Genomic DNA, 25,397 nt, shown 5'->3' on the forward strand with positions numbered 1-25,397 from the left:
GGCGGACCCTCAACCACTGCGCCACCAGGGAAGCCCCCTATTTATTTATTTTTTAATGTTACAGTTTCTTTATTATTTTCTCAATTTTTTTAATTAAAAAAATGTATCATTATTATTATTATATTTTTGGCTGTGTTGGGTCTTCATTGCTGTGCACGGGCTTTCTCTAGTTGCAGCAAGCGGGGACTACTCTTTGTTGCCATGCACAGGCTTCTCCTTGCAGTGGCTTCTCTTGTGGAGCATGGGCTCTAGATGCGCAGGCTTCAGTAGTTGCAGCACATGTGCTCAGTAGTTGTGGCACATGGGCTTAGTTGCTCTGTGGCATGTGGGAGCTTTCTAGACCAGGGATCAAACCCATGTCCCCTGTGTTGGCAGGCGGATTCTTAACTACTGCACCATCAGGGGAGTCCTTAAGGTAATTATTGATAGATATGTATTTAGTGCCATTTTAAACCTTGTTTTCCCATTGATTTTATATTTCTTCTTTTTCCCTTTTTTTCTTTTTGTTTTTCCTTTTGTGGTTTGATTCTTCTTATTATTAGTTTTTATTGGAGTATAGCTGATTTACAATGTTGTGTTAGTTTCTGCTGTACAGCAAAGTCAATCAGTTATACATATATATATATCCACTCTTTTTTAGATTCTGTTCCCATATAGGTCATTAGAGTATTGAGTAGAGTACCCTGTGCTATGCGGTAGGTTCTTATTAGTTATCTATTTTATATATAGTAGTGTGTATTTGTCAATCCCAGTCTCCCAATTTATCCCTTCCCCCGATTATCTTTTGTATTATACTTATGTTCTCTTCTTTTTGGTTTTTGTGTATGTTTTTAATTTGTGGTTACCCTGTTTTTCAAGTATAGTAACCCTTTCCTATATCTGCTTGCCTTAGACTGGTAGTCATATGGGCTCAAATACATTTAAGGAAATTTTTTTTTTTAATCTACATTTTCTTACTCTCCTCCCCCACATTTTATGATTTTGATGTCCTCTTTTATATCAAAATGTAAATTGGTATAAACATTTTGCTAGTATTGTTATACACTCACTATATATATATAGAACCAGTGGCTCAACAATTTCACTTTTAGGTATATAGCCAAGGAAGTGAGTACATGTGTTCATGAACGACATGTATAAGAATGTAATAACACTGTTTGTAATAGGAAAAAACTGAAAACTATCCACAAACCCATTAGCAGTAGAATGGATAAATAAATGTTATATTTTTACGCAGTAAAACACAGAAGTGAAAATGAACTACAACTCCACACATTAGTATGGAAAAACCTTGCAAAGAATGTCAAACAGAAGTAGCAGAAAGTGGGTAACTCAGATGCCATTTATATACAAAAACAGGCAAAACCAGTTGATGGTGTTAAAATTTAGTAAAGTAGTTACTTTTGGGGGGCAAGGTCACCTCCCTGCCTGTCACCCAAGGTAAAAGGAGGACATAAGGGTATAAGGGCCACTCTTAGGGTTGTTGGTGATGTTCTGGTTTATAGTTCAGTTTGTGAAAATTCACTAAAAATATTTATGGTACACTTTTCTGTATGCATATTACATTTCAATAAAAGATTTTTTTTTAAAGAGCCAATTTGAAGGGATTCTTTCTGGCTTACGATGGAACAATTTGAGCCTCAAAAAGAAAAATAACTAAAAATTAAGATTACTATCTTGACCATTAATGGAAGCTGTGAAAGGTTGTTGAGGAACCAGATAGTCTAGGGGTCAGACTGACATCACCTGAACCCAGTATAAGCCTCCTGGTGTACTGCTATCAGAAGCACAAAACCTAAGTTTCTTGCTGCCCTTCCTCTTTCCAAAAAACAGAATTCAATCTACAAAATCATCTAGGTCTAACGGCCAGTTTATAGGAAAGGCAGGCAGTGAAGCAGTAAGTAAGGAATACCACGGGAAGCAATCAGCCAAATCCAGGATGTAGGACATTTCATAAGACAAATGACCAAATCTCCCTCAACAAATCAGTGACAAGGAGGAGATAGAAATAAGTGAAGGAGAATTGTTATAAATGAAAAAGACTTAAGAGACATAACAATCCAAGCTCACTGTTTGAAGATCTTGTTTGGATCCTGATTGGAATAAATCTATTGTAAAGAGCAACTGTAAAGCAATTGGGAGGGACTTCCCTGGTGGTCCAGTGGTTAAGACTCTACGCGGGGCATGGGTTTGTTCCCTGGTTGGGGAAGATCCTGCATGCCTCACTATGTGGCCACAAAACAACAACTGGGAAATTTTGAGTACAAACTGGGTGCCTGGGATGTTATTGAAGGATTATTGTTAACTTTGTTAGATATAGTATTGTTAATTTTGTTAGGTATAGTGTTTATGTAAAAAAAAAAAGTCCTTATCAGTGAGTGTTACAAAAGTTTTTACAAGTGAAACCACATTTTAGGGTTTGTTATTAGGAAAGAAAATAAAGGGAATGGGGGCTTATTTGGAACAATATTGGAAAAATATTATTTTTGAAATTGGGTGATGGGTACTTGTGGGTTAGTTTACTATTCTGTCTACATTTAAAAATTAATTCATTGGGACTTCCTTGGCGGTCCAGTGGTGGGGACTCCATGCTTCCACTGCAGGAGGCTTGGGTTCAGTCCGCAGTCAGGAAACTAAGATCCCACGTGCTGCACAGCGGAAAAAAAAAGGATTCATTGATGCTACTTGGGGAAATTGTCATTCCTTTTACATCAACAGTATCAATTAGAAATGGAAAGCTGTGGTGAGTCAGGCACTCCTGCTAGCCTCATACCTGACTTATATCTTCTTTTATATATTACCTATCCCATCATTTCTGGAAACGACTTGGCAGAGCAAGTAGGAGGTAACGACTTGGCAGAGCAACTCGGAGATATCTCAACAGAGCAAAAAGTTACATGTATTGGTGGAGGAGAGACTCTCCCCAAACAGGTAATATGAACATCCTTTTAAATGAGAGGTTTCTATTTACATTTAAAAAGGCAGCTGCAGATTAAAGTGGAAAACCCACAGACTTTGTAGGCAGGGGGTCCAGGTGTAGATCCTATACAAGTTACTCATTATTTGTGTGACTGCCTCCCCTTAGGTTTAAAAACATGGAGTAGGGGAAGATGTGAGGAGAACTTGTCCTGTCCACCTAAGAAGGTTAAGTATCAGTTTAAGTAGTAGATATGAATGCAGTTTATGAACTGCCTGGCAGAAAGATTGCTATGAGATAAACAGTTTTTATTTTTAAAAATTACAGATATCACTGTCCTCAGTATGAGACTTATTTATACCAACTGTGGACCCTGCCAGTTCCAAAACATCATTGATTCACTTTTTGCAAGTTTCTATTTTTATTCATTCTCTCTAGAAAAGTTACTCTCATATAAATTTACTTATGTGTATAAATGTTGTTTCTTTATTTATTGAAATATAGTTGATGTACAGTATTATGTTAGTTTCAAGTGTACTGCAAAGTGACTTGACATTTGCATACATTATGAAGTGATCACCACAATAAGTTTAGTAACCATCTATCCCCATATAAAGTTATTACAATATTATTGACCACATTTTTCATGCTATGTATTACATCCCCATGGTTTATTATTTTATAACTGGAGGTTAGTACCTCTTAATCCCGTTCACCTATTTTGCCATAGCCCACTCCCCTTCCCTCTGGCACTCACCCATTTATTCTCTGTGTCTCTTAGTCTGGGTTTTTTTGTTTTGTTTTATTTTTCAGATTCCACATGTAAGTGAGATTATATGCTATTTGTCCACACTCCATACTGTTTCCTATAGTGGGTGCACCAATTTACATTCCCACCAACAGTGCATGAGTGTTCCTTTTCTCCACATCCTCACCAATGCTTGTTATTTGTTGTCTTTTTGATGATAGCCATTCTGATGGATATAAGGTGGTATCTCTTTGTGGTTTTAATTTGCATTTCCCTTATAATTAGTCATGCTGAGCATCTTTTCTTTTTATGTGTCTGTTGGCTGTTTCTTTGGGAAAATGTCTGTTCGTGTCTTTTGCCCTTTTTTTTTTTTTTTTTTTTTTTTGCGGTATGCGGGCCTCTCACTGTTGTGGCCTCTCCCGTTGCCGAGCACAGGCTCCAGACGCGCAGGCCCAGGGGCCATGGCTCACGGGCCCAGCTGCTCCGTGGCATGTGGGATCTTCCCGGACCGGGGAATGAACCCGTGTCCCCTGCATTGGCAGGCGGACTCTCAACCACTGCACCACCAGGGAAGCCCCTTTTGCCCATTTTTAATCAGGTGGTTTTTTTGCTGTTGAGTTGTATGAGCTCTTTGTTTATTTTGGATATTATCAGATATATCTTTTGTTAATACCTTCTCCAATTCGGTAGGCTGCCTGTTCATTTTGTTGATAGTTTCCTTTGCTGTGCAAAAACTTTAGTTTGACGTAGTCCTGTTTGTTTATTTTCGCTTGCTTCCCTTGCCTGAGGAGACATATTCAAAAAAAATACTGCTAGGACTGATGTCAAAGAGCCTATTGCCTATGTTTTCTTCTAGAAGTTTTATGGTTTCAGGTCTTATATTTAAATCTTCAGTCCATTTTGAGGTTACTTTTGTATATGATGTGAGAAAGTAGTCCAGTTTGATTTTTTTGCATGTAGTTGTCCAGATTTCCCAACACCATTTATTGAAGAGGCTGTCTTTTCCCCATTGTCTATTCTTGCCTCCTTTGTTCGTAAATTAATTGCCCATATAAGTGTGGCTTTATTTCTGGGCTCTCTGTTCTGTTCCATTGATCTATATGTCCGCTTATGTGATAGTACCATACTGTTTTGATTACTGTAGTTTTGTAGTATAGTTTGAAATCAGGGAGTGTAATGTTTCCAACTTTGTTCCTCTTTCTTGAGATTGCTTTGGCTATTTGGAGTTTTGTGTTTCCATACAAATTTTAGAATTGTTTATTCTAGTTCTGTGAAAAATGTTATTCATATTTTGACAGGGATTGCATTGAATCTATAGATTACCTGGCAGGGATATGATTATTTTAACAGTGTTAATTTTTCTAATCCATGAGCATAGTATATCTTTCCATTTGTTTGTGTTGTCTTCAGTTTCTTTCATCAGTGTCTTATAATTTTCAGAGTACAGGTCTTTTACCTCTTCAGTTAGATTTATTTCTAAGTATTTTGTTCTTTTTGATGTAGTTCACAAATGGGATTATTTTCTTAATTTCTCTTTCTGATAGTTCATTTTTAGTGTGTAGAAATGCAACAGATTTCTGTAGATGAATTTTGTATCCTTCAACTTTACTGAATTCACTTAAATGTTCTATCTTAAAATTCACACAAGAGGGATTATATAATATCCTGTTCTTGGACTTGTTCCTTTTCCCCCAACTTACTGCATTTTGGAGAGCCTTTTAGTGTCAGTACATAAAATTGAATCTCATTCTTATTGGTAGTAATAGCTGCACAGTGTTTTTACATAGGAATACATTTTTAGTTAACTCTTCCCTTGCCATGTACATTATGGTTGTTCCCTTTTTCTTTATTTCTTTGTTGTTGCTGTTGCTTCCTAATAAGATCATGCTGCACTGAGCATCTTTGTACTATTGTCTTGGCAAATATTTGTGATTATATTCATGGGATATATTTCTAGCAGAAAGATTGCTATATCAAAGGAAAGATGTATGTATTTTTAGTTTTGATAGATAATGCCAAGTTGCCCTCAGGAAAATTTGTGCCAGTTTTACTTGCAGCAACAGTATGTAAGTATGCCCATTTCTCCCTCACCCTCAGTGCTTGGTGTCATCAGACATCTATTAGATGAAAAAGTAAAAATGTGGTCTCTTACTTGAATTTTCATTTCTTTATAAGTGAACACTTACCGACCATTTGTGTTTTTGTGTGAGTTGTTTATATCCTTTCTTTTTTTCCTGGTATTTATTTTTCTTTATTCACATGAGCCAGGTATTTTATAGCTACTTGAATTGATTATGGACCTAATTTCCAATGTATAACAAACTTAATATTCCCTGTTGTTATTTAACTGGGTCACTTCTAGATTTGTTTTGTTTTAATATCTTCGTAAATATAGCTCCTTTTTGTCATTTGAATGAAAGAAAATCAAGAATTTTATAGGCTCAAAGGGTAATAATATTTTCATGGCCTATATTACCTTTGACCAGATTGCATTCTGGAAAGGATGGGAAGTGATTCATGGGTGTTGGGGTTTTTCTTTGGCATTTTCAATTGTGTTTGTATCATTTTTGTGTATCTTTTGTTAATTTGATAGAGTTTCACATCTTCAAGACTGATTTTGCATCTTCTCTAATTTGAATGTATTCTGGTTTCCATCTAGCAGTCTCCCCAGAAGTCTGATCCTCTTCTAGCTTCTGCTTCTGTGGATGAGGAAGAAGCGGACACTTGCACAATATGTTTGGAACAGTGGACCAATGCTGGGGATCACCGGCTCTCGGCATTGCGCTGTGGGCACCTCTTTGGGTATAAGTGCATTTCTAAGTGGCTCAAAGGACAGGCACGAAAATGTCCTCAGGTAAAGACCATAGTTAAGAACTGTGCATGTGCACAGTCAACATGTTAAGTCAGGAGGATTCCTAGAACCACACTTATTGTGTCCCATTGGGCTCCTTAGTGCAACAAGAAAGCCAAGCACAGTGACATCGTTGTCCTTTATGCCAGAACCCTGAGAGCTTTGGACACTAGTGAACAGGAGCTCACAAAAAGGTAGGTGGCAAGAGTCTGCCTAGCTGGAATATTCGCTTTTGGTTCTTTGTATGCACCTCTGAAAAGGTATGAGTCACTCTTAGTGTGGTTCTGAGGCTTTCCTTGGGCTGTGACTGGGGATCTCTGGGGATCATTGGCAATCTGTCTAACACTGTGATTTATGATACATGTCTGATCATCTGAAGCATGGTTTGCTCTCCATATAGCATTAAAAATGATGATCTGGGGCTTCCCTGGTGGCACAGTGGTTAGAAACCCGCCTGCCAGTGCGGGGGACACGGGTTTGAGCCCAGGTCCGGGAAGATCCCACATGCCATGGAGCAACTGGGCCCATGAGCCACAACTACTGAGCCTGCGCTCTAGAGCCCACGAGCCACAACTACTGAAGCCCGCGTGCCTAGAGCCCATGTTCTGCAACAGGAGAAGCCACCACAATGAGAGGCCCACGTGCCGCAAGGAAGAGTAGCCCCTGCTCACCACAGCTAGAGAAAGCCCACGCACAGCAACCGACCCAATGCAACCAAAAATAAATAATGAATGAATTAAAAAAATAAAAAGGTCATAGAGAAACCTTTAGCCATACAGTAATACCTCACACCTAGGCTGGGAAGCAGACCCAATCAGAAAGATAGCCTGGATTTTTTGTAGCCTGTCCAGATTCTTCCCTAGGGATTCATTTACTGCCTGCCTCTGCTGCTAAACACTGTGAACACTGAATCAGGGAATCCTCTGTCTTACTCTTTGTAGCCAATTCATGGCCATCTAGAACACACTCCCAAGTCTCAATCTCCTTGTCACTAGAATAGACTTAATGATACTTTTTAAAAACTGAGAATTTTTGTTTCTTGTGTCCCTAAGCCCTCCTGCAACAGTACTCTGCAAAGAAGTCTCACAAATGAGGCTTTGCACTTGTCGTACAATGCAAGAAATTATCAAGATTTTGGAAGCCCATGAACAAATGCTAATAACACTACTTATAAAATATGCTCTAAGAACATTAAAGATTAAAAATACCTGCACTGGACTTCCCTAGCGGTCCTGTGGTTAACACTGCACGCTTCCACTGCAAGGGGCACAGGTTCAATTCCTGGTCAGGGAACTAAGATCCCACATGCCTCGCAGCACAGCCAAAAAAAATAAAAAGAACCTGCACTGAGAGAGTACAGGGATGTGGGTTCGCTCATGTATTACTGGTAAAAATGTACACGGGCACAAACATTTAGAGAGGCCTTTGGCAATATGCTTCAGAAGTCTAAAAGTAATTCTGCTTCAGGCATTTTTTCTAAAGAAATGATTAAGGATATGTGCAAAGACTTGATTTTTGGTTAATACTCTGAGGCACATATCCTAGTTGATATATGTAGCTCTAGTTGATTCATTTTAATTTCTATATAATATTCTATTTCTCTAATTAGAGTTTACTTATATGTATTTTGTATTGGTGGACAGTTAGGTGGTTTCCAGTTTTTGTTAATATAAGCCATGCTGCAGAGAGATAGGTGAGTTTCTTTAGGTCTAGAAGTGGATTTGCTTTATCATAGGGTACGTGTAATTTCAACTTTACTAGATATTGTCAAATTGCTCTTCCAAGAGGCTATTCCAGTATATACCAGCAGCAGTGTAAGAGATTTCTCATTTTTTTTCATACCCTCACCTACTTTATATTATCAGACTTAATTTTTGCCAGTTTCATGGAGTGAAGTAGTATTTACTTTGATTTGCTTTTCCTCAATTGCGGTTGAACCTACTTTTCTATACATTGTGCTCAAATATTTTGCTCATTTATATTGAACAAAATATAGTGTTTCTTACTGATTTATAGTTCTTTGTTTTCCTTATACCAACTCTTTGTTGGTTGTATACCTTGCAAATGTCATCTTCTAGTTTATGGTTTGTCTCTTTAACTTGTCTATTGTATCTTTTGTTGAACACAAGTTTTTAATTTTAGTGTAGTCATTTATCAGTCTCTCGTTTTGTGTGTTTTTGTCCCTACTACATTACAATCATGGAGACATAATATCTTCTTTTAAATGTTTTTTTTTTTTTTTAAATAAATTTTTTCTTTTGGCTGCATTGGGTCTTTGTTGCTGCGTGTGGGCTTTCTGTAGTTGTGGCACGCGAGGGCTACTCTTTGATCCGGTGCACGGGCTTCTCATTGTGGCGCCTTATCTTGTTGAGCATGGGCTCTAGGTGAATGGGCTCAGTAGTTGTGGCGCATGGGCTTAGTTGCTCTGTGGCATGTGGGATCTTCCTGGACCAGGGCTTGAACCCATGTCCCCTGCACTGGCAGGCAGATTCTTAACCACTGTGCCACCAGGGAAGCCCCTTTTAAATGTCTTTAAAAGCTTTAGTTTTTACACTAGTTTTTAGTCTACCTAAAATCTAGTTTTATGGATGACCACAATTGTATTAATTGTTAAAATTAATAATTTAAAAACTAATAAATAATTTTAAATTAATAAATAAAAATTTATATAGAAATGTTCTTTCTATATAAATTTCCATTGCTACCTCTATCCTAAATTAAGTTTCTATATTATGAATGGACTACTCTGTTGTTCCGGGGTCTGTTTGTTAATTCTTGCACCAGTACTTCAATTTAGTCTTTCCAGCTGTGAATATTATATAATATCCTTTCACTTATTCCCTGTTTCATTTGTGTCTTTTATAACTGTGTTTTGCTTCTTAAAGCCTTTAACTTTATTCCTAGGTTGCTGTTGTTAGAACGCTATTTCGCATGAATTTTTTTCTGTTATATTTACTAGTCAGTTATCTGGTATATGGGGAATGCTGTTGATCTAATTTCTTGATCTTGACTACAGCAGCCTTGCTGAACTCTAATAGTTTGTGGGTTCTCTTGAATTATAAGAGCCACTTTATCCCTTCCTTTCTAATTTTCATCTTTTTTTCTCTCCTGTCTCATTGGAGTGGAAATTTCTTTTTTTGCATTTCATATTTTGAAACATTCAGATTTATGATTTTTATTCCTGGTGAATGTGTCCTTTCATTACACATTGTTCCTCTTTATGCCTATTCATCCTTTTTAATTCTAATCAGTCTTTTTTTTAACATTCGCCTAGTGTATACTTTCTATCTTTTTAACTTAAGCCTCTTTTTAAATTTTATTTATTTATTTATTTTTGGCTGCATTGGGTCTTCATTGCTGCACACGGGCTTTCTCTAGTGGGGGCTACTCTTTGTTGTGGTGTGCGGGCTTCTCACTGCGGTGGCTTCTCTTGTTGTGGAGCGCAGGCTTCAGTAGTTGTGGCATGCGGGCTCTAGAGTGCAGGCTCAGTAGTTGTGGCACATGGGCTTAGTTGCTCCGTGGCATGTGGGATCTTCCCAGACCAGGGCTCGAACCCATGTCCCCTGCACTGGCAGACAGATTCCTAACCACTGTGCCACCAGGGAAGTCCAGCCTCTTTTTATAGTGTTCTTTAATTTGAATATCTGATGAACAACCAGTACCTTATTTTCTTTTTATCCAGTAGATAACCTTGGTCTTTTAACAGGTCATTTTTACTCTTTTATAATTTGGCTCTAACTCAAGCAGTGAGCTTGGCTGTAATCCCTCATTTTGCATTTTAGGTCCCCATTCCCTAGTAAGAGCCAGATTCCTGGTCATCACTGCCTACTTCAACACTGAGACCCACCCCAGTAGGCTCATGAGTTCAGCCCTGCATGCTACTTTCCTATAGTGTTTCTGGGTAGTGTTTCTGGGCTTGAGAGATTTTGCACTTGTTATATTTTATTCACTATCGTGACATATTTACAGCAAAGTGTATATCATAGCGTGAATTTACTATGTCATCTTGATGCGAAGTCTTCTGTAGCCTTTCTAATCTCCACCTGTTGCTGGCTTTCCCCCTCTAGTTCCTTAGAAGAGGAGAAGATGCTAAGGAAGAAGGCTGAGTTAGAATCGGCACAGTGCCGGCTCCAGCTTCAAGTCCTCACTGAGGAATGCACTAAGCTTCACAGTCATGTTCAGGTAAGTTTGCCTTCTCTAATCCAAAGAACTTTTGGAGTAGGAATTAAGAAGGCATCTAAATATTATTTAGTTTCATCTCAGATACGAATAGGATTTACCAGGTTTTTCAGGAAGTAAACATGATCAACTCTTTATTTCTGATTAGGGCTTATATACATGCTTTATGATGAATTCTACTGCAGTGTGAATTATTTAAAAATTGAACAGCCACCTGATAATCAAAACTTGTTTAAGTCATTTCACTTCCTTGAATCTACCAATTAAATGAGAATTTCAGACAAAATGACCATTAAGGACTTTCAGTGCTTTATGATTCCATGCTCTCCCTATTTCAATTGCTTGTTGAAATATTGTGAAAACTACAGCAGTTCTTTAGGATTCATGTTAACATTTTCTCGTAAAGGATAAGAAATATCCTTGTATTAGATCAAGGAATTGTGTATGAGGGGAATACCAAACGAAAAAGCTTCACATTTACAAAATCTTTTTCGTTTTAGGACTTGAAAAAACTTATTGTGCAGCATCAGAGTGAGATTTCACAGCTGACTGGGAGTTCCCAAGCACGTTTCCTAAGCAGCCTGTCCTCCAGCCAGAGCCAACACAAGTACCATTTCCAGAAGACATTCACAGTGTCTCAAACAGGAAACTGCCGAGTCATGACATACTCTGATGCTCTGAGCTGCCTGGTAGTATCACAGCCTTCTCCTCAGGCCTCCTTCCTTCCAGGTGAATAGTCCAGAACCTCAGGTGGTTTTGTTTTTGTTTTGTTTTGTTTTAAGGAACATTTATTTATTTATTTTTTGGCTGCGTTGGGTCTTCGTCGCTGCACGTGGGCTTTCTCTAGTTGCGGCGAGAGGGGGTTACTCTTCATCGTGGTGCATGGGCTTAAGAGATGCAGTGGCTTCTCTTGCTGCAGAGCACGGGCTCTAGGCACGCAGGCTTCAGTACTTGTAGCTTGTGGGCTTTAGAGTGCAGGCTCAGTAGTTGTGGCACACAGGCTTAGTTGCTCCGTGGCATGTGGGATCTTCACGGACCAGGGTTCAAACCCGTGTTGCCTGCGCTGGCAGGCGGATTCTTAACCACTGCACCACCAGGGAAGTCCCCAGAACCTGTTTTTATGTTCATTTTTGGACTCTATTTCTCTCCTCCCTTCTTGAAGAATCCAGGACTCACTAGTAGGTGAACACTGTCCACAGCCCACCAAATCACTTTTTCCTAGTCACTTCCCTGTTAATACAGATACTTTAGGGTACTGCAAAGATGTCTGTACTGTCTATTGACGTCATTCTGTAAATTTGTTCACCAAAAGGGTAGGGATACTGAACCATGGTAAAGTGAGAGAAGATGTACTTAGAAGTGTGGGTTGTCCAAGGATAAGAACATCATTCCTGTACGTTCCACTAAAGTACAGGTTCATTTTAGACTAGAAATATTTGAAAAAACACTACCCCAAGCTCTAATTCAAGTTAAAACAAGATTTAATGCTTATTTTCAGTAGTGTTCAAATTGACAAATTCCAAATAAAAGAATTTGGGAACATTATTATTTTATTAATATTATACTGCTTTTCTCTTTTTTGTGTGCTTTCCAAGCTTAATTTTAGGTTGTCTTAATGTTGAAAACCAAATCTCACATGCCCAGTGTTGTAGATGTTTTTCCTGCTGTCTTCAGCATATGATTTCTGTCAACTGTCAGGTCCCTTTGCTTCAGCCTGATTTCCTGTCCCCCGACTTAGAAGTTACATTCAAATGCTTCAAAACTACGTCCCCCACACTTAGGTATATATAGGATTGGTGGTGGAATCCCTAGATTATCTTATATTTCTCTATTCACTAATATTACCTATGAGTTGAGAGGCTATCAGGAGGCTCCAATTGAGGGGAAAGTAAAAGGATTGTTTATAATGTTCCTATATCCCATTCAAGATTTTAATAAAAAGATTTATCATCATATAAAACCTTCCCCATTAATTGGAAAAATACTTATTTCTTCCAGTTGTTTCCCCAAATTGGGTGTGATCTGTTCCTTTATTTCTTAATGTGTCTATTCCATACTGCACAGCTAGCTCTTCCTGATAGACTGATGATGCTAATTTCCTCTTGTTTCCTTTAATGATTAACTAGGCAAATACTCATGTTCCCTTGTTGATTTAAAGCCTGTAGTTTCTGTGTTTGTTTCTCTGGCTCTCCTAATTCTGTTTCAGGAGAAAACACAGTAAACTTTCTCTCACTTTTTCCCCTAGTGAAGCAGAAGTGTGATCTTGAATCTAGGATTTGACAAATTTTGTTTGTGTATAACTCAGGTAAAATAGATACTTGGTAAAAATAAATGTATTATCATAACCTTGTAAGAAAACAGAGTAACAAATTTAAAAGGACAAGTTTTTGGCTTTCTTTTCCTCTCTTGGAATGGTATACATTGATTAGCATACTTGATGTCATCTGTTTTCATTCTGTTTCAGAAAAATGTAACATATCTTGACCACCTGACACAGAAATTACTTATCTCCATTCTTTATTGTTCACTATCTGTTCTACATCTTGAGTATCTGTGGTTCAGGTGGAATAGTGTCCTTCTCTCTCTCTCTCCCCCAACAGCTTTATTATTAAAGTATAATTGATGTGCAATAAACTGCACATACTTAACGTGGTGTACCATTTGGTGAGTGTTGATATATGTATACACTCCTGAAACCATCGCCACAGTCAAGATAATGAACATATCTATCACCCTGAAAGTTTGCTCAAGCCCTTTTGTAATCCATCATCCACCTGTCCCTCCCTCCTCTCCCCATCCCCAGGCAACCACGTTCTGTCGTGATAGATCAGTTTATATTTTCTAGAATTGTACATAAATGGAACCATACAGTGTTACTCTTTTTTTGTCTGGCTTTTTTCAACGTAACTTTTTAAAGATTATCCATATTATTGTGTCTATCAGTAGTTCATTTCTTTTTATTTTTGGGTAGTATTCCATTGTATGTATATACAGTGGTTTATCATTCACTTATTGATAGATATTTGGGATGGAATGTTTTTTTTTTGTTTTTTTTTTTTTTTGATACACGGGCCTCTCACTGTTGTGGCCTCTCCCGTTGCGGAGCACAGGCTCCGGACACGCAGGCTCAGCGGCCATGGCTCACGGGCCCAGCCGCTCCGCGGCACGTGGGACCTTCCCGGACCGGGGCACGAACCCGTGTCCTCTGCATCGGCAGGCGGACTCTCAACCACTGCGCCACCAGGGAAGCCCTGGAATGTATTTTTTAAGATAAATTAGAACCCCGGGGAATTTTTATTTTCTTTGTTCGACTAGCTATTTCCCAGAGACATGCAAAGAAAGGTGAAGAAAGGACCTACTTGAAATGGTAGTTTGCTTTGCCCTAAATTGACTTGCAGTGATCTGTTTCACTCTCTCGTATCTTTGGCAGGCTTTGGTGTTAAGATGTTGAGTACTGCCAACATGAAAAGCAGTCAGTATATTCCCGTGCATGGCAAACAGATACGTGGACTGGCTTTCAGCAGTCGATCCAAAGGCTTACTTCTCTCTGCTTCCCTAGACAACACTATTAAACTGACCAGGTGAGTGTTTTGTGGGGAAGATGGGCCCTAGGTTGCCTAGGGTTGAATAGTGTGGAAATTAGTTATCTGTGTTATGATGACCTTGGCTTTTGTGGGGGTGGGATGGGAGATGTCTAAGGCATTGTCTTCTCAGATCCAGCTTCATTGAATTTAAAATGTATTGCTTTAAAAAGTGGATACAGCTGGTGATAAAACAGAACATGTGGTGTTCCGTCTCCTTAAAATTATATATGTTACAAAATATATCTTAAGTCATGCAGATGAGAGTAACACCCTAGAGTTGGTAGAATGACAGTATGGAGGGAGCCTTGGTACTGACACCGTGGAGTCACCATACTAGCTTGGGACTGCTTATTCCTTGTCTGTTCCCGGATCGTTGTGCCTAACAGAAATGCCTACCAGGAACTCATTGTCCTGGGTGCCATGATGACTGCTCTCATCAGTAACTACATTTTATCAGTAGTCAGTTACTACATTTTATCTTTCACATGCTCTGCAAGTACCCTGAACCAGATCTGAGTGTGCTCCATGCCTTTATCTTTTAGAAAGTAGTTCTAACCCACACACCTATGGCCACCTAATCTATGACAAAGGAGGCAAGAATATAGAATGGAGAAAAGACAGCCTCTTCAATAAGTGTTGCTGGGAAGACTGGACAGCTACATGGAAAAGAATGAAATTAGAACACTCCCTAACACCATACATAAAAATAAACTCAAAATGGATTAAAGACTTAAATTTAAGGCCAGACACTTTAAAACTCTTAGAGGAAAACATAGGCAGAGGACTACCCTGGGGGTGCATAAGAATCTGCCTGCCAATGCAGGGGATATGGGTTCGAGCCGTGGTCCAGGAAGATCCCACATGCCATGGAGCAACTAAGCCCGTGCGCCGCAACTAAGCCCGTGCACCACAACTAATGAGGCTGCGCTCTAGAGCCCGCAAGCCATGTCTACTGAGCCCACGTGCCACGACTACTGAGCCAGCACACCTGGAGCCTGTGCTCCACAACAAGAAAAGCCACCACAATGAGAAGCCTGCACACCGCAACAAAGAGTAGCCCCTGCTCACCGCAACCAAAGAAAGCCCATGTGCAGCAACAAACCCCAATGCAGCCAAAAAGAAATAAGTAAATAAATAAACTTATTGTTTTTAAAAAAACAAAAACATAGGCAGAACACTCTTTGACATAAATCACAGCAAGATCTTTTTTTTTTTTTCTTGGCGGTACGCGGGCCTCTCACTGTTGTGGCCTCTCCCGTTGTGGAGCGCAGGCTCAGCGGCCATGGCTACGGGCCTAGCCGCTCCGCGGCATGTGGGATCTTCCCGGACCGGGGCACAAACCCGTGTCCCCTGCATCAGTAGGCGGTCTCTCAACCACTGCGCCACCAGGGAAGCCCGCAAGATCTTTTTTGACCCACCGCCTAGAGTAATGAGAATAAAAACAAACAAAAGGGACCTAATTAAACTTAAAAGCTTTTGTACAGCAAAGGAAACTATAAGACAAAAAGACAACCCCTCAGAATGGGAGAAAATATTTGCAAATGAAGCAGCTGACAAAGGATTAATCTCCAAAATACACAAACAGCTCATGCAGCTCAATATCAAAAAAACAAATAACCCAGTCAAAAAATGAGCGGAAGACCTAAGTAGACATTTCTCCAAAGAAGACATACAGATAGATGGCCAACCATGAAAAGATGCTCAACATCACTAATTATTAGAGAAATGCAAATCAAAACTATAATGAGGCATCACCTCACACTGGTCAGAATGGCCACATCAAAAAATCTACAAACAGTAAATGCTGGAGAGGGTGTGGAGAAAAGGGAACTCTCTTACACTGTTGGTGGGAATGTAAATTGATACAGCCACTATGGAGAACAGTATGGAGGTTCCTTAAAACACTAAAAATAGAACTACCATATGACCCAGCAATCCCACTACTGGGCATACACCCAGAGGAAACCATAATTCAAAAAGACACATGCTGCAGACTTCCCTGGTGGCACGGTGGTTAAGAATCTGCCTGCCAATGCAGGGGACACGGGTTCAAGCTCTAGTCCAGGAAGATCCCACATGCCACGGAGCAACTAAGCCCCTGTTGTACGACTACTGAGCCTGTGCTCTAGAGCCCGTGAGCCACAACTACTGAGCCCATGTGCCACAACTACTGAAGCCCACACGCCTAGAGCCTGTGCTCCACAACAAGAGAAGCCACTGCAATGAGAAGCCAGTGCACCGCAACAAAGAGTAGCCCCCGCTCAGTGCAACTAGAGAAAGCCCGCGCACAGCAGCGAAGACCCAATGCAGCCAATAAATAAATTAATTAATTGAAAAAAAAGAAAGACACATGCACTCCAGTGTTCATTGCAGCTCTATTTACAGTAGCCAGGACACGGAAGCAACCTAAATGTCCATCAACAGAGGAATGGATAAAGAAGATGTGGTACGTATATACAATGGAATATTATTCAGCCATAAAAAGAAACGAAATTGGGTCATTTGTAGAGACATGGATGGACCTAGAGACTGTCATGCAGAGTGAAGTAAGTCAGAAAGAGAACAACAAATATATTAACACATATATGTGGAATCTAGAAAAATGGTATAGATGATCTTATTTGCAAAGCAGGAATAGAGACACAGACATAGAGAACAAATGTATGGATACCAAGGGGGAAAAGAAGGGGGTGGGAGGAATTGGGAGATTAGGATTGACATATATACACTATTGCTATTATGTATAAAATAGGTAACTAGTGAGAACCTACTCTATAGCACAAGGAACTCTACTCAGTGCTCTCTGGTGACCTAAATGGGAAGGAAATCCAAAAAAGAAGGTATCTATGTATACATATAGCTGATTCCTTTTGCTGTACAGTAGAAACTAACACAAGATTGTAAAGCAACTATACTCCAATGAAAATTAATTTTTAAAAAAAAAGTAGTTCTGATTAAATGTCTCTTAGTTGGCTTCTTATTTAATTTCTGCAGCTAAATCTGAGGGACATCATGATGCCTGCTCCAGGCCTGATATACCTTTTGACTTTTCAAGAATGCTTCAGCTTAATTTTACCCCAAAAATCAATGTACCGTTATGTTTTATGTGTATCTATATGCTATGACTTATTTTAGTAGTGTTGAAAAATAGGGGGAGAAAGAAAGGTTAAATAACAAAGTGTTATTAATGACTACCTCTGGATGATTGGATTATAATTTATTTTTATTTTTCTTATATGTATTTTCTAATTTTTCAATATTAAATATTGATTACCTGTGTAATAGGTAGCTATGGAGAAGGTAATAGGGGTAGAGTAGGGAATGTACTGTCTATCTGTCCCTTTAACTTATTCTTTTACTTCCTTACAGCTCAGGAGGGAAACCTGTGTCCCCTAAGACAAATATTTTGGCATTAAAAGGAGTTATCTGGGCAGTCCCTAGGGGAAATTGGGAATCCAGACAGTTTTGGTGTGTGGTTATGTTCTTAAAGGATCATCATTAAAATGATAATCTTTACATCTTTCTTCTGTATTTGATTTTTGTAATGCATAGTTGTAAAAATCTTTTTTAACTCCACAGCCTGGAGACAAATACTGTGGTCCAGACTTATAATACTGGACGTCCTGTCTGGAGCTGCTGCTGGTGTCTTGATGAAAACAATTACATGTATGCTGGATTGGTCAACGGTTCAATTCTGTTGTATGACCTTCGAAACACAAGCTCTCATATCCAGGAGTTAGCACCTCAGAAAGCTAGGTAGGGAGCCACCTGTAGGTAACAGCTTTCTCTTAGACTGTTATTGTATTAATCCTGTCTTTTGAGAGTGTTTCACAGTTGATCAGAATTCCTAACAGAGGGCAGTTCTCTGAGTCCACTGATCTATTCTCACTTCAGAATCAGTAACATCCTTAGAGTTTGTGTTCGTGATAGTTCATATGGGAGAAAGTTCTGGTACCAAATATAACCAGATTCACCCAACATGCCAAAATGAAATCAGATCTATGTTCAGAGCCCAGCTCCACCATTTATGAGCTGTGTGACCTTGGTCACATTTCTTGGCCTGTTACGAGCTTCATCTGTGAAATATGGTTAGCACAGTCTTGCTTTAATAGACACGTGTCTAACACACAGGAAGAGATCAGTAGAGAGCAGCCCAAGAAAAAGTGATTTAAAACTTCCCTAATCCACAGCTGAACCATCTTACTATGATTTATCCATTTATAATCCAGTTATAGAGTTGGGAGGTTTGTGAAGTTGGCCCAGGTTCTGAGGATGGGTAGCCACCAGCATCACTTTGGCTCTTCAGAGTGTACTAAAAGGGGGGTAGAGCAATCTAAACATAAAGATATCACTATAGTAATAATTGTTTACTGAAACCTAGCCTCAACACTGTGGGGCCTTCTTTTCGTTTGGGTTGAGTGGAATCGTTCTTCAGTGATGTGGTTCATGGGCCTGAAGGTGACTGATGTAAGTTTATACAAATACGAACTCCAGGCAAACAAGGTGACTGCCATCGATATAGAGGATCCACGTAGAGTAGACAATAAAATACAGCAAATAGCAAGGGATGAATATGTATTCGTTTTTGTTTTAGTTTGCTTAGGTTAGCTTCATTATGACAAGGAAATGAAACAAAGCAGGCAATGTGATCACTTTGGCAGCTTCAGCAGAAACGAGTTCATAGGAACATAGTCTGTAGGCTAACATTTCTGAGAGAACTCTTGGCATGCAGTCTGGGTCATATGATTGCAGAACGACATTTAGAAAATCTCTAAAGAAACAATCCTGTTTCTGAATTTAAATGTAGTTGCTTTAGGCTGTTTTGTTTTTTGGCCGTGCCACACAGCTTGTAGGATCTTAGTTCCCTGACCAGTGGTTGAACCTGGGCCCACAGCAGTGAATGCACAGATTCCTAACCACTGGACTGCCAGGGAATTCCCTAGGCTGGATTTTAATTGAGGGGGTCTGTCAACTACAGCTTGGAAGCTTTAGTTTATTAGATGTATAAGCTGAATTTCCTTCCTGACCTTTCTTGTGTATGTGGCTAACCCCATTTCCAGAAGCTTCACATCAATCAGATCTTGTGTTTGTAACCTTGTACTTTTAAATTTCCTAGTCCATTTTTTTTCCCGTTGCTTTTAGAGCATGTGGTGTCTCCTCTGAAACTGAACGTGGAATATTATATGTATGCTCTTTTGTTTCTGCAGAGTGGGTTGGTAGTTTTATCAGCTATCAGAGGATAGTGACCCTCAGAAGTTTTTTAACCTTTTCTATAGAGTTAGGAAAGTCCTCAAGGGCTCCTGGTAGTGGGGTCTGGAGCAATCCAAGTATTGGAAGGTGAGGCATGATTTCCTTTCTTTCCCTTCAGATGCCCGCTGGTATCCCTGTCATACATACCCAGAGCTGCCTCGGCTGCATTTCCATATGGTGGGCTGTTGGCTGGAAGCTTGGAGAATGCTTCCTTTTGGGAGCTGAAAATGGGCTTTACTCATTGGCCTCATGTGCTGCCCATGGAGCCTGGGGGCTGCATAGACTTTCAGACAGAGAGCAGCAGCCGGCACTGTCTTGTGACCTACAGGCCTGGTAAGTGTTGTTCGCATGTCCTCGTGGGACCTGTGGTTTGTTTGGGAGCAGATCGGTAGAGGGGAGAAAAGGAGAGCTTGTCCTAGCCTTCAGGTGGTACTGGTAAGCCCCTCACAGACTAATAGCTCTTGCTACTACAGTGAGGACAGTGGCCCCGAGTTCTTCCGTAGAGCCTGCCTCCCTTTTCCTCACTTGTGTGAACGGGGACATATTTGGCCAGGTACTCCTTGGAAGTGAATTAGCCACTTTAGGAGCCCCTGTGACTTAAGGCAGTAGTGGAATGAGGAGACCTGCTCTTGAAGCCACTGAGCTACCCTTAGATCAGTTTCATGTTTTCTACTTGCCCCTCATTTCACTTAAAAGAAAGGCCCAGATAAGGGGGGTCATGTAGAGAGCCCAGACTCTAGGCTATTAGCTGTTCTTCCTTATTTGGGGCCAACAAACATAAGTGAAGAGTAGACGGACAACTGTAGTGGCCCGAGCCAGCTGAACTTCTCATGCCCTCCAGAACCAGGACTGCAACCCTCGACTAGCAACTATGCTAAAATTCACAGGTTTTTCCTAGCTGAAAGGTATGAATCTAAATTCCTGATGAGCTATATTGATGGTCAGGCAGATGTTTTGTAAGAGATAGTCATTAAAGTGCCCAGTAACCTTGTACTTTTAAATTTCTGCTAGTTGTGGATTGACCTAAGCATTTTAAGTTTTGTTTGAGCTGAGAAGCTGCTTCAGCAGACTCTTCTTTCCTTTTTGGTTTTAGTCATCTAGGTCCTCTATCTCCAAGGATTTGCTATGACTTTAGAAAGCTTGGGGATCCCATTTTGTTCTCTAGCTTTTGTTTGCCTCCCAGCAGAACCACTTGTATATGTTTCCCCTTCTGTAATAATATGCTTTCACTTTATATGTACAGTTCCGGGGATTAATGGGGTCCTGACTTGGGGAAGGAAAAAGCCTTGTAGTCAGAACCCTTAAGGAAGACAAAAACCCAAACAGAGGTCTGGCCAGTTACAGTGATTTTCGTAAAAAGGCTAGCTCATTCTCAGAATTGTATCCCTCATATACAAAAACCTATTGTAGATAACTTGCTTCATCCTAGCCTAGGGTTCTGAATTTCATTTATGATGTATTATTTTGTTCTTGTTATGTTTGCTCTGTATCTATTCATGATGGTTTGATAAAATTGTGCCCTTTCCACTCAACTAACTGGTAACCAAGTTCATGTATTTGGTTAATTTCTTTGGACCATCCCCATGGATCAATACTGATTTCTCTGTCTCATAGATAAAAATCACAAAACCTTACGAAGTGTACTCATGGAGATGTCCTATAAGCTGGATAATGCTGGAGAGCCAATCTGTTCCTGCAATTCTGTACAAACATTCCGTGGGGGACCCACTTGCAAACTACTGACCAAAAGTGCCATTTTCCAAAATCCAGAGAATGATGGCAGCATCCTGGTGTGTACTGGGGATGAAATGTCAAATTCTGCCCTGGTGAGTAGTCTGTCAGTTTTTTATACTGACGTATATAAAGCAAAGAGCCAAAGTTCTCCATAATTGCATGTATCTTCATACGGGTATGTGTGTGGTTGCTTAGTTTATTTTTTACACAAGTCACACTTTATTGATACATACTACTCTATAGTTTGCTCTTTCCCATTTAACTTCCTGTTTTGGATATCTTTCCATACCAGTATCTTTAGATTGACCTCACTCTTTTTATGTGAGCTCTAGTGTCTCATGGGCCGTATTGTGAACCTTTTTAAAAAAGCGCTACTGAAACCTCTATAAAATAATTAATCAGGCATCAGCTTCATCAATTCAGGATGAATTTACAGTGGAGGGGTCAGCCTGTCACCACCTGAATACACTGATCAACCTTGCATCACTGTAAATGGGTTAACCAGAAATAATTTGCCTCTTGATGTTAGGCAAAATGAAGCACACGATGCCTTCTGTGTGTTGTCCTTGAACCCATAGAGTAGCACTGTCCAATTATGTCACACGGGCCATGTGAGCACTTGAAAGTAGTTAATGTGAATGAAGAACTTAATTGTAAAATTTTTATGTAATTTAAATGTAAAGAGCCTTATGTGGCATACTGTATAACACAGGAAACTGCTTAATGCACTGTGGTGACCTAGATGGGAAGGAAATCCAAAAAAGAGGGGATATATGTATATGTATAGCTGATTCATTTTGCTGTACAGTAGATACTAAAGCAGATGTCTTTTTTTTTTCCTTTGGCTGCGTTGGGTCTTCGTTGCTGCACACGGGCTTTTTTCTCTAGGTGTGGCGAGTGGGTGCTACTCTTCATTGCGGTGTGCAGGCTTCTCATTGCAGTGGCTTCTCTTGTTGTGAAGCATGGGCTCTAGGCACACGGGCTCAGTAGTTGTGGCTCACGGGCTCTAGAGCGCAGACTCAGTAGCTGTGGTACACGGGCTTAGTTGCTCAGCAACATGTGGGATCTTCCCGGACCAGGGCTCGAACCCGTGTCCCCTGCATTGGCAGGCAGATTCTTAACCACTGCGCCACCAGGGAAGTCCCAAGAAAATGTCTTTTTTTTAGAGATGTATACTTATGTATATAAGGGTAAAATGACATGATGTCAGCAAAGAAAAAAGTAAAATCAATAAAGCATGTATGGTAAAAGCTTAGTAATCTGGGTGATGGATGGCTCATTGTACTATTGTACTTTTTATTACTTTAATCTTTTTTTTCCACAATAAAAAATTTTTTTAAAGGAGAAGAAAGTACCAGTTAGAATATAGGTTCCATGAGGACAGAGACAGGGACTTTTTGTCTTGTTGACCCTTTTTTCCCTAAAAGAGTTCTTGGCACATAGATTGAAGGAGTGAATACTAGGCTTGGTTTTCAGATCCACTCACAGGTAGACTAATTGCTGATTTTAGTAGGTGAGGCCATACGTGACCTGTGTCAGGTATGTTGGCTTTGTGCAACCTTGTGAAGGTTAGGGACAGTCTGTTTTGCTCCTTGCAGTGCTTTCAAAGTTGTGTGATGATAAAGAATGCAAGTCCCTAGCTGAATTGAAGGGACCTAGCTGACCTTTATCTCTGCTTTTCTTTTTTAGCTGTGGGATGCTGGCAGTGGCTCGTTGCTGCAGGAACTGCAGGCTAATCAGCCTGTCTTGGACATCTGCCCATTTCAGGTGAACCATAACAGCTACTTGGCTACCTTAACGGAGAAGATGGTCCACATCCATAGGTGGGAGTGACCATGGTCTTGAAACTTGTCGGACATGCTGCTGGTTAATGTTAAATGTTGTTTGTTAGCACCTGGCAGCCCTGAGCAAGATCTGTGCTTAATGTCTGTGGCCTAGAACTTTTGGGATTGTGGCAGTGTCCATCAAAAGAGTCAGTGACTGGTACTCCATCACATTATACATTTCTTGGGGGTAAAAGCCTTCATGAATCTTCATTGAGAATCAATATTTTTGATCGAACTTACTGCTGAACCTCGGAGAGTATTCTCCCAGAAGTCATTTAGGATATGTGTGTGCACCAAGCATTTCCAGAGGATGTGACATCCCACCAGAGTGGTCTTGTCACTTGAGCTATATGACTTGGGAACGTGTATGTTCCTGAAGGGACTAACGGTCTTTCTGATGCTGCTTGGATGCAGCCTGGATGCAAAAGAATCTTTCGTTGAACACAAGAGGGCACTGTAGAATCTTCCAAAGGATTTGATCTATTTCTGACCTTGCGGGCTGATAACCTTTTAGTAACTTGGTCTCATCCCTACAGAAGTGTGTGGTAGAGCACATCTGGTCTGCTTTGTGGCAGGAACAGTAATGTTCAGGTGTGCAGTGCTGGGATATTGGTAAACCCAGTGATGGTGGTGGCTGATGAGCTGTAGACCCTTCCCTAATGCCGAGTGTATGGAGTTCATCACATTGTGGGAGTCAAGGAACGAGACCAATTGTTTGAGCAGTGAGGAAGACTCACTTTTTTTTCTAGCCAGCTTAGGATCTCAGGATTGGTTTTATATAAGCCAATGCTTTGAAGGCCACTCTTTGTCTATCTCACTAGGAAAAGATGAGCCATATGTCAGAGCTCTTACTTGAGTCTCCTAGTATGAGAGATAAGGAGCAAGGGGCTAATAACCAAGAGAGGCCTACAAAAGAGAAGCTACTCAGACTGCTGTTGAAAGCAAAAAAAGGACTTGTCTTTTCCATTTTGAAAGAGTTTCTCTCTGAATAAAGTCAACCCCTTGGAGTGAGGAGCCATTCTTGAGCGTGTTTAGAATTCCCAGGTTAAATCCTTCCCCCAGGTGAAACTGATGTTTGATTCCAAGTTCCTCTGATTTGCCTCCCTTCCTAACTTTAAAAAAAAGTGTTGTTAGTTAAACAGTTATTCTCAGGAAGATAATAGTGGTTGGAGGCCTATGTGGTTTGCAGGGAGATGCCCACCAGCTTTCATTTCAGCCCTGGATTGTCCAACTTTGGGAGCTGCACTTTTCTCCAATAGAGGGCTCAGTTTATATCTGTTTACTTTGCTAAAGGCTGCTCTTCTAAACTATTGTCCACAACAGAACATGTCTCAAGGTGTGTGCTCCTTGTTCTTGGGAGCAGGATGGCTAACAATGTGATTTTCTTAAATAATTGTAGAAATTTTATCATTTTTATTTTAAAACAGTTCTGACGGTCAACTCCTGAACTGTTTCCAGCATTTCTTACCAGCAAGGGGTTATTGCAGTAGATTTCCCCAGAGTTCCACATTCTAGTTGTGCTTTTAAAGAGTGGCCTCCTATTTAAGGACATCTTTCAAAAAGCCAGTTTCCAGAGCCTGGGAAAGAGCCCCCTTTTCTAGAGGAGGTGTTCCTTTTGATATGTTGATGACTAAGAATGACTACCCTTGCCTAGAGCTTCAGTGGCAGAAAAGGATTTGAATTAAAAAGCAGAGCTCGGGCTTCCCTGGTGGCGCAGTGGTTGAGAGTCCGCCTGCCGATGCAGGGGACACAGGTTCGTGCCCCGGTCTGGGAGGATCCCACATGCCGCGGAGCGGCTGGGCCCGTGAGCCATGACCGCTGAGCCTGCGCGTCCAGAGCCTGTGCTCCGCGACGGGAGAGGCCACAACAGTGAGAGGCCCACGTACCGCAAAAAAAAAAAAAAAAAGCAGAGCTCATCTGGTTTCAGCTGATGATAACAGAGAGGATGCAAGTGGTCAGGCCCTGGCTGCCTTTGTCTTTGGCAGAGGCAGAACCCAGGGCAGGGTTAGGATTTGACTAATGTTGAAGTACACTCAGCTGATGCTGATTAATCCCCCCAAGTGTAGGAACCAAGGGACTTGTATTACTAGGGAAGTTGGAAGAATCTCATGTCTTACCAATCCTTGCATTTCTCTAGTAAATTTAGATGTTTTAGAAGCAAATTCTTGGGACTGTGACTGATTTCTCCAAAGGAAAAAAACTTTGCCCCTGCCCCCACTCACCTCTGCCTGGCAGGAGAGATTACCTCTGTAGACCCAGACTCTGCCCCACCATGTTCCCTTACCCTGACTCTAAGGTTGTTTTCCCA

At 40.4% G+C, this 25,397-nt stretch overlaps 1 protein-coding gene across 1 annotated transcript in view; it reads left to right on the plus strand.

The window, feature by feature from the left end:
• Positions 1 to 24,563, plus strand: part of RFWD3 (ring finger and WD repeat domain 3) — a 43,037-nt gene extending 18,474 nt beyond the window's left edge. Inside the window, exons 5-14 of the mRNA XM_027119287.1 lie at positions 2,834 to 2,931; positions 6,325 to 6,519; positions 6,619 to 6,710; positions 10,584 to 10,698; positions 11,196 to 11,424; positions 14,126 to 14,276; positions 17,859 to 18,035; positions 19,648 to 19,862; positions 21,144 to 21,355; positions 22,953 to 24,563. Of these exons, the coding sequence (XP_026975088.1) occupies positions 2,834 to 2,931; positions 6,325 to 6,519; positions 6,619 to 6,710; positions 10,584 to 10,698; positions 11,196 to 11,424; positions 14,126 to 14,276; positions 17,859 to 18,035; positions 19,648 to 19,862; positions 21,144 to 21,355; positions 22,953 to 23,096 (1,628 nt within the window). The 3' untranslated portion in view covers positions 23,097 to 24,563. The remainder of the gene's footprint in view (positions 1 to 2,833; positions 2,932 to 6,324; positions 6,520 to 6,618; positions 6,711 to 10,583; positions 10,699 to 11,195; positions 11,425 to 14,125; positions 14,277 to 17,858; positions 18,036 to 19,647; positions 19,863 to 21,143; positions 21,356 to 22,952) is intronic.
• The last annotated feature ends 834 nt before the right edge of the window (positions 24,564 to 25,397 follow it).

Source organism: Aethalodelphis obliquidens, unplaced genomic scaffold, assembly GCF_003676395.1.
Source record: "Aethalodelphis obliquidens isolate GAN/ISIS:26980383/991018 unplaced genomic scaffold, ASM367639v1 scaffold20, whole genome shotgun sequence".
Lineage (NCBI taxonomy): Eukaryota > Metazoa > Chordata > Mammalia > Artiodactyla > Delphinidae > Aethalodelphis > Aethalodelphis obliquidens.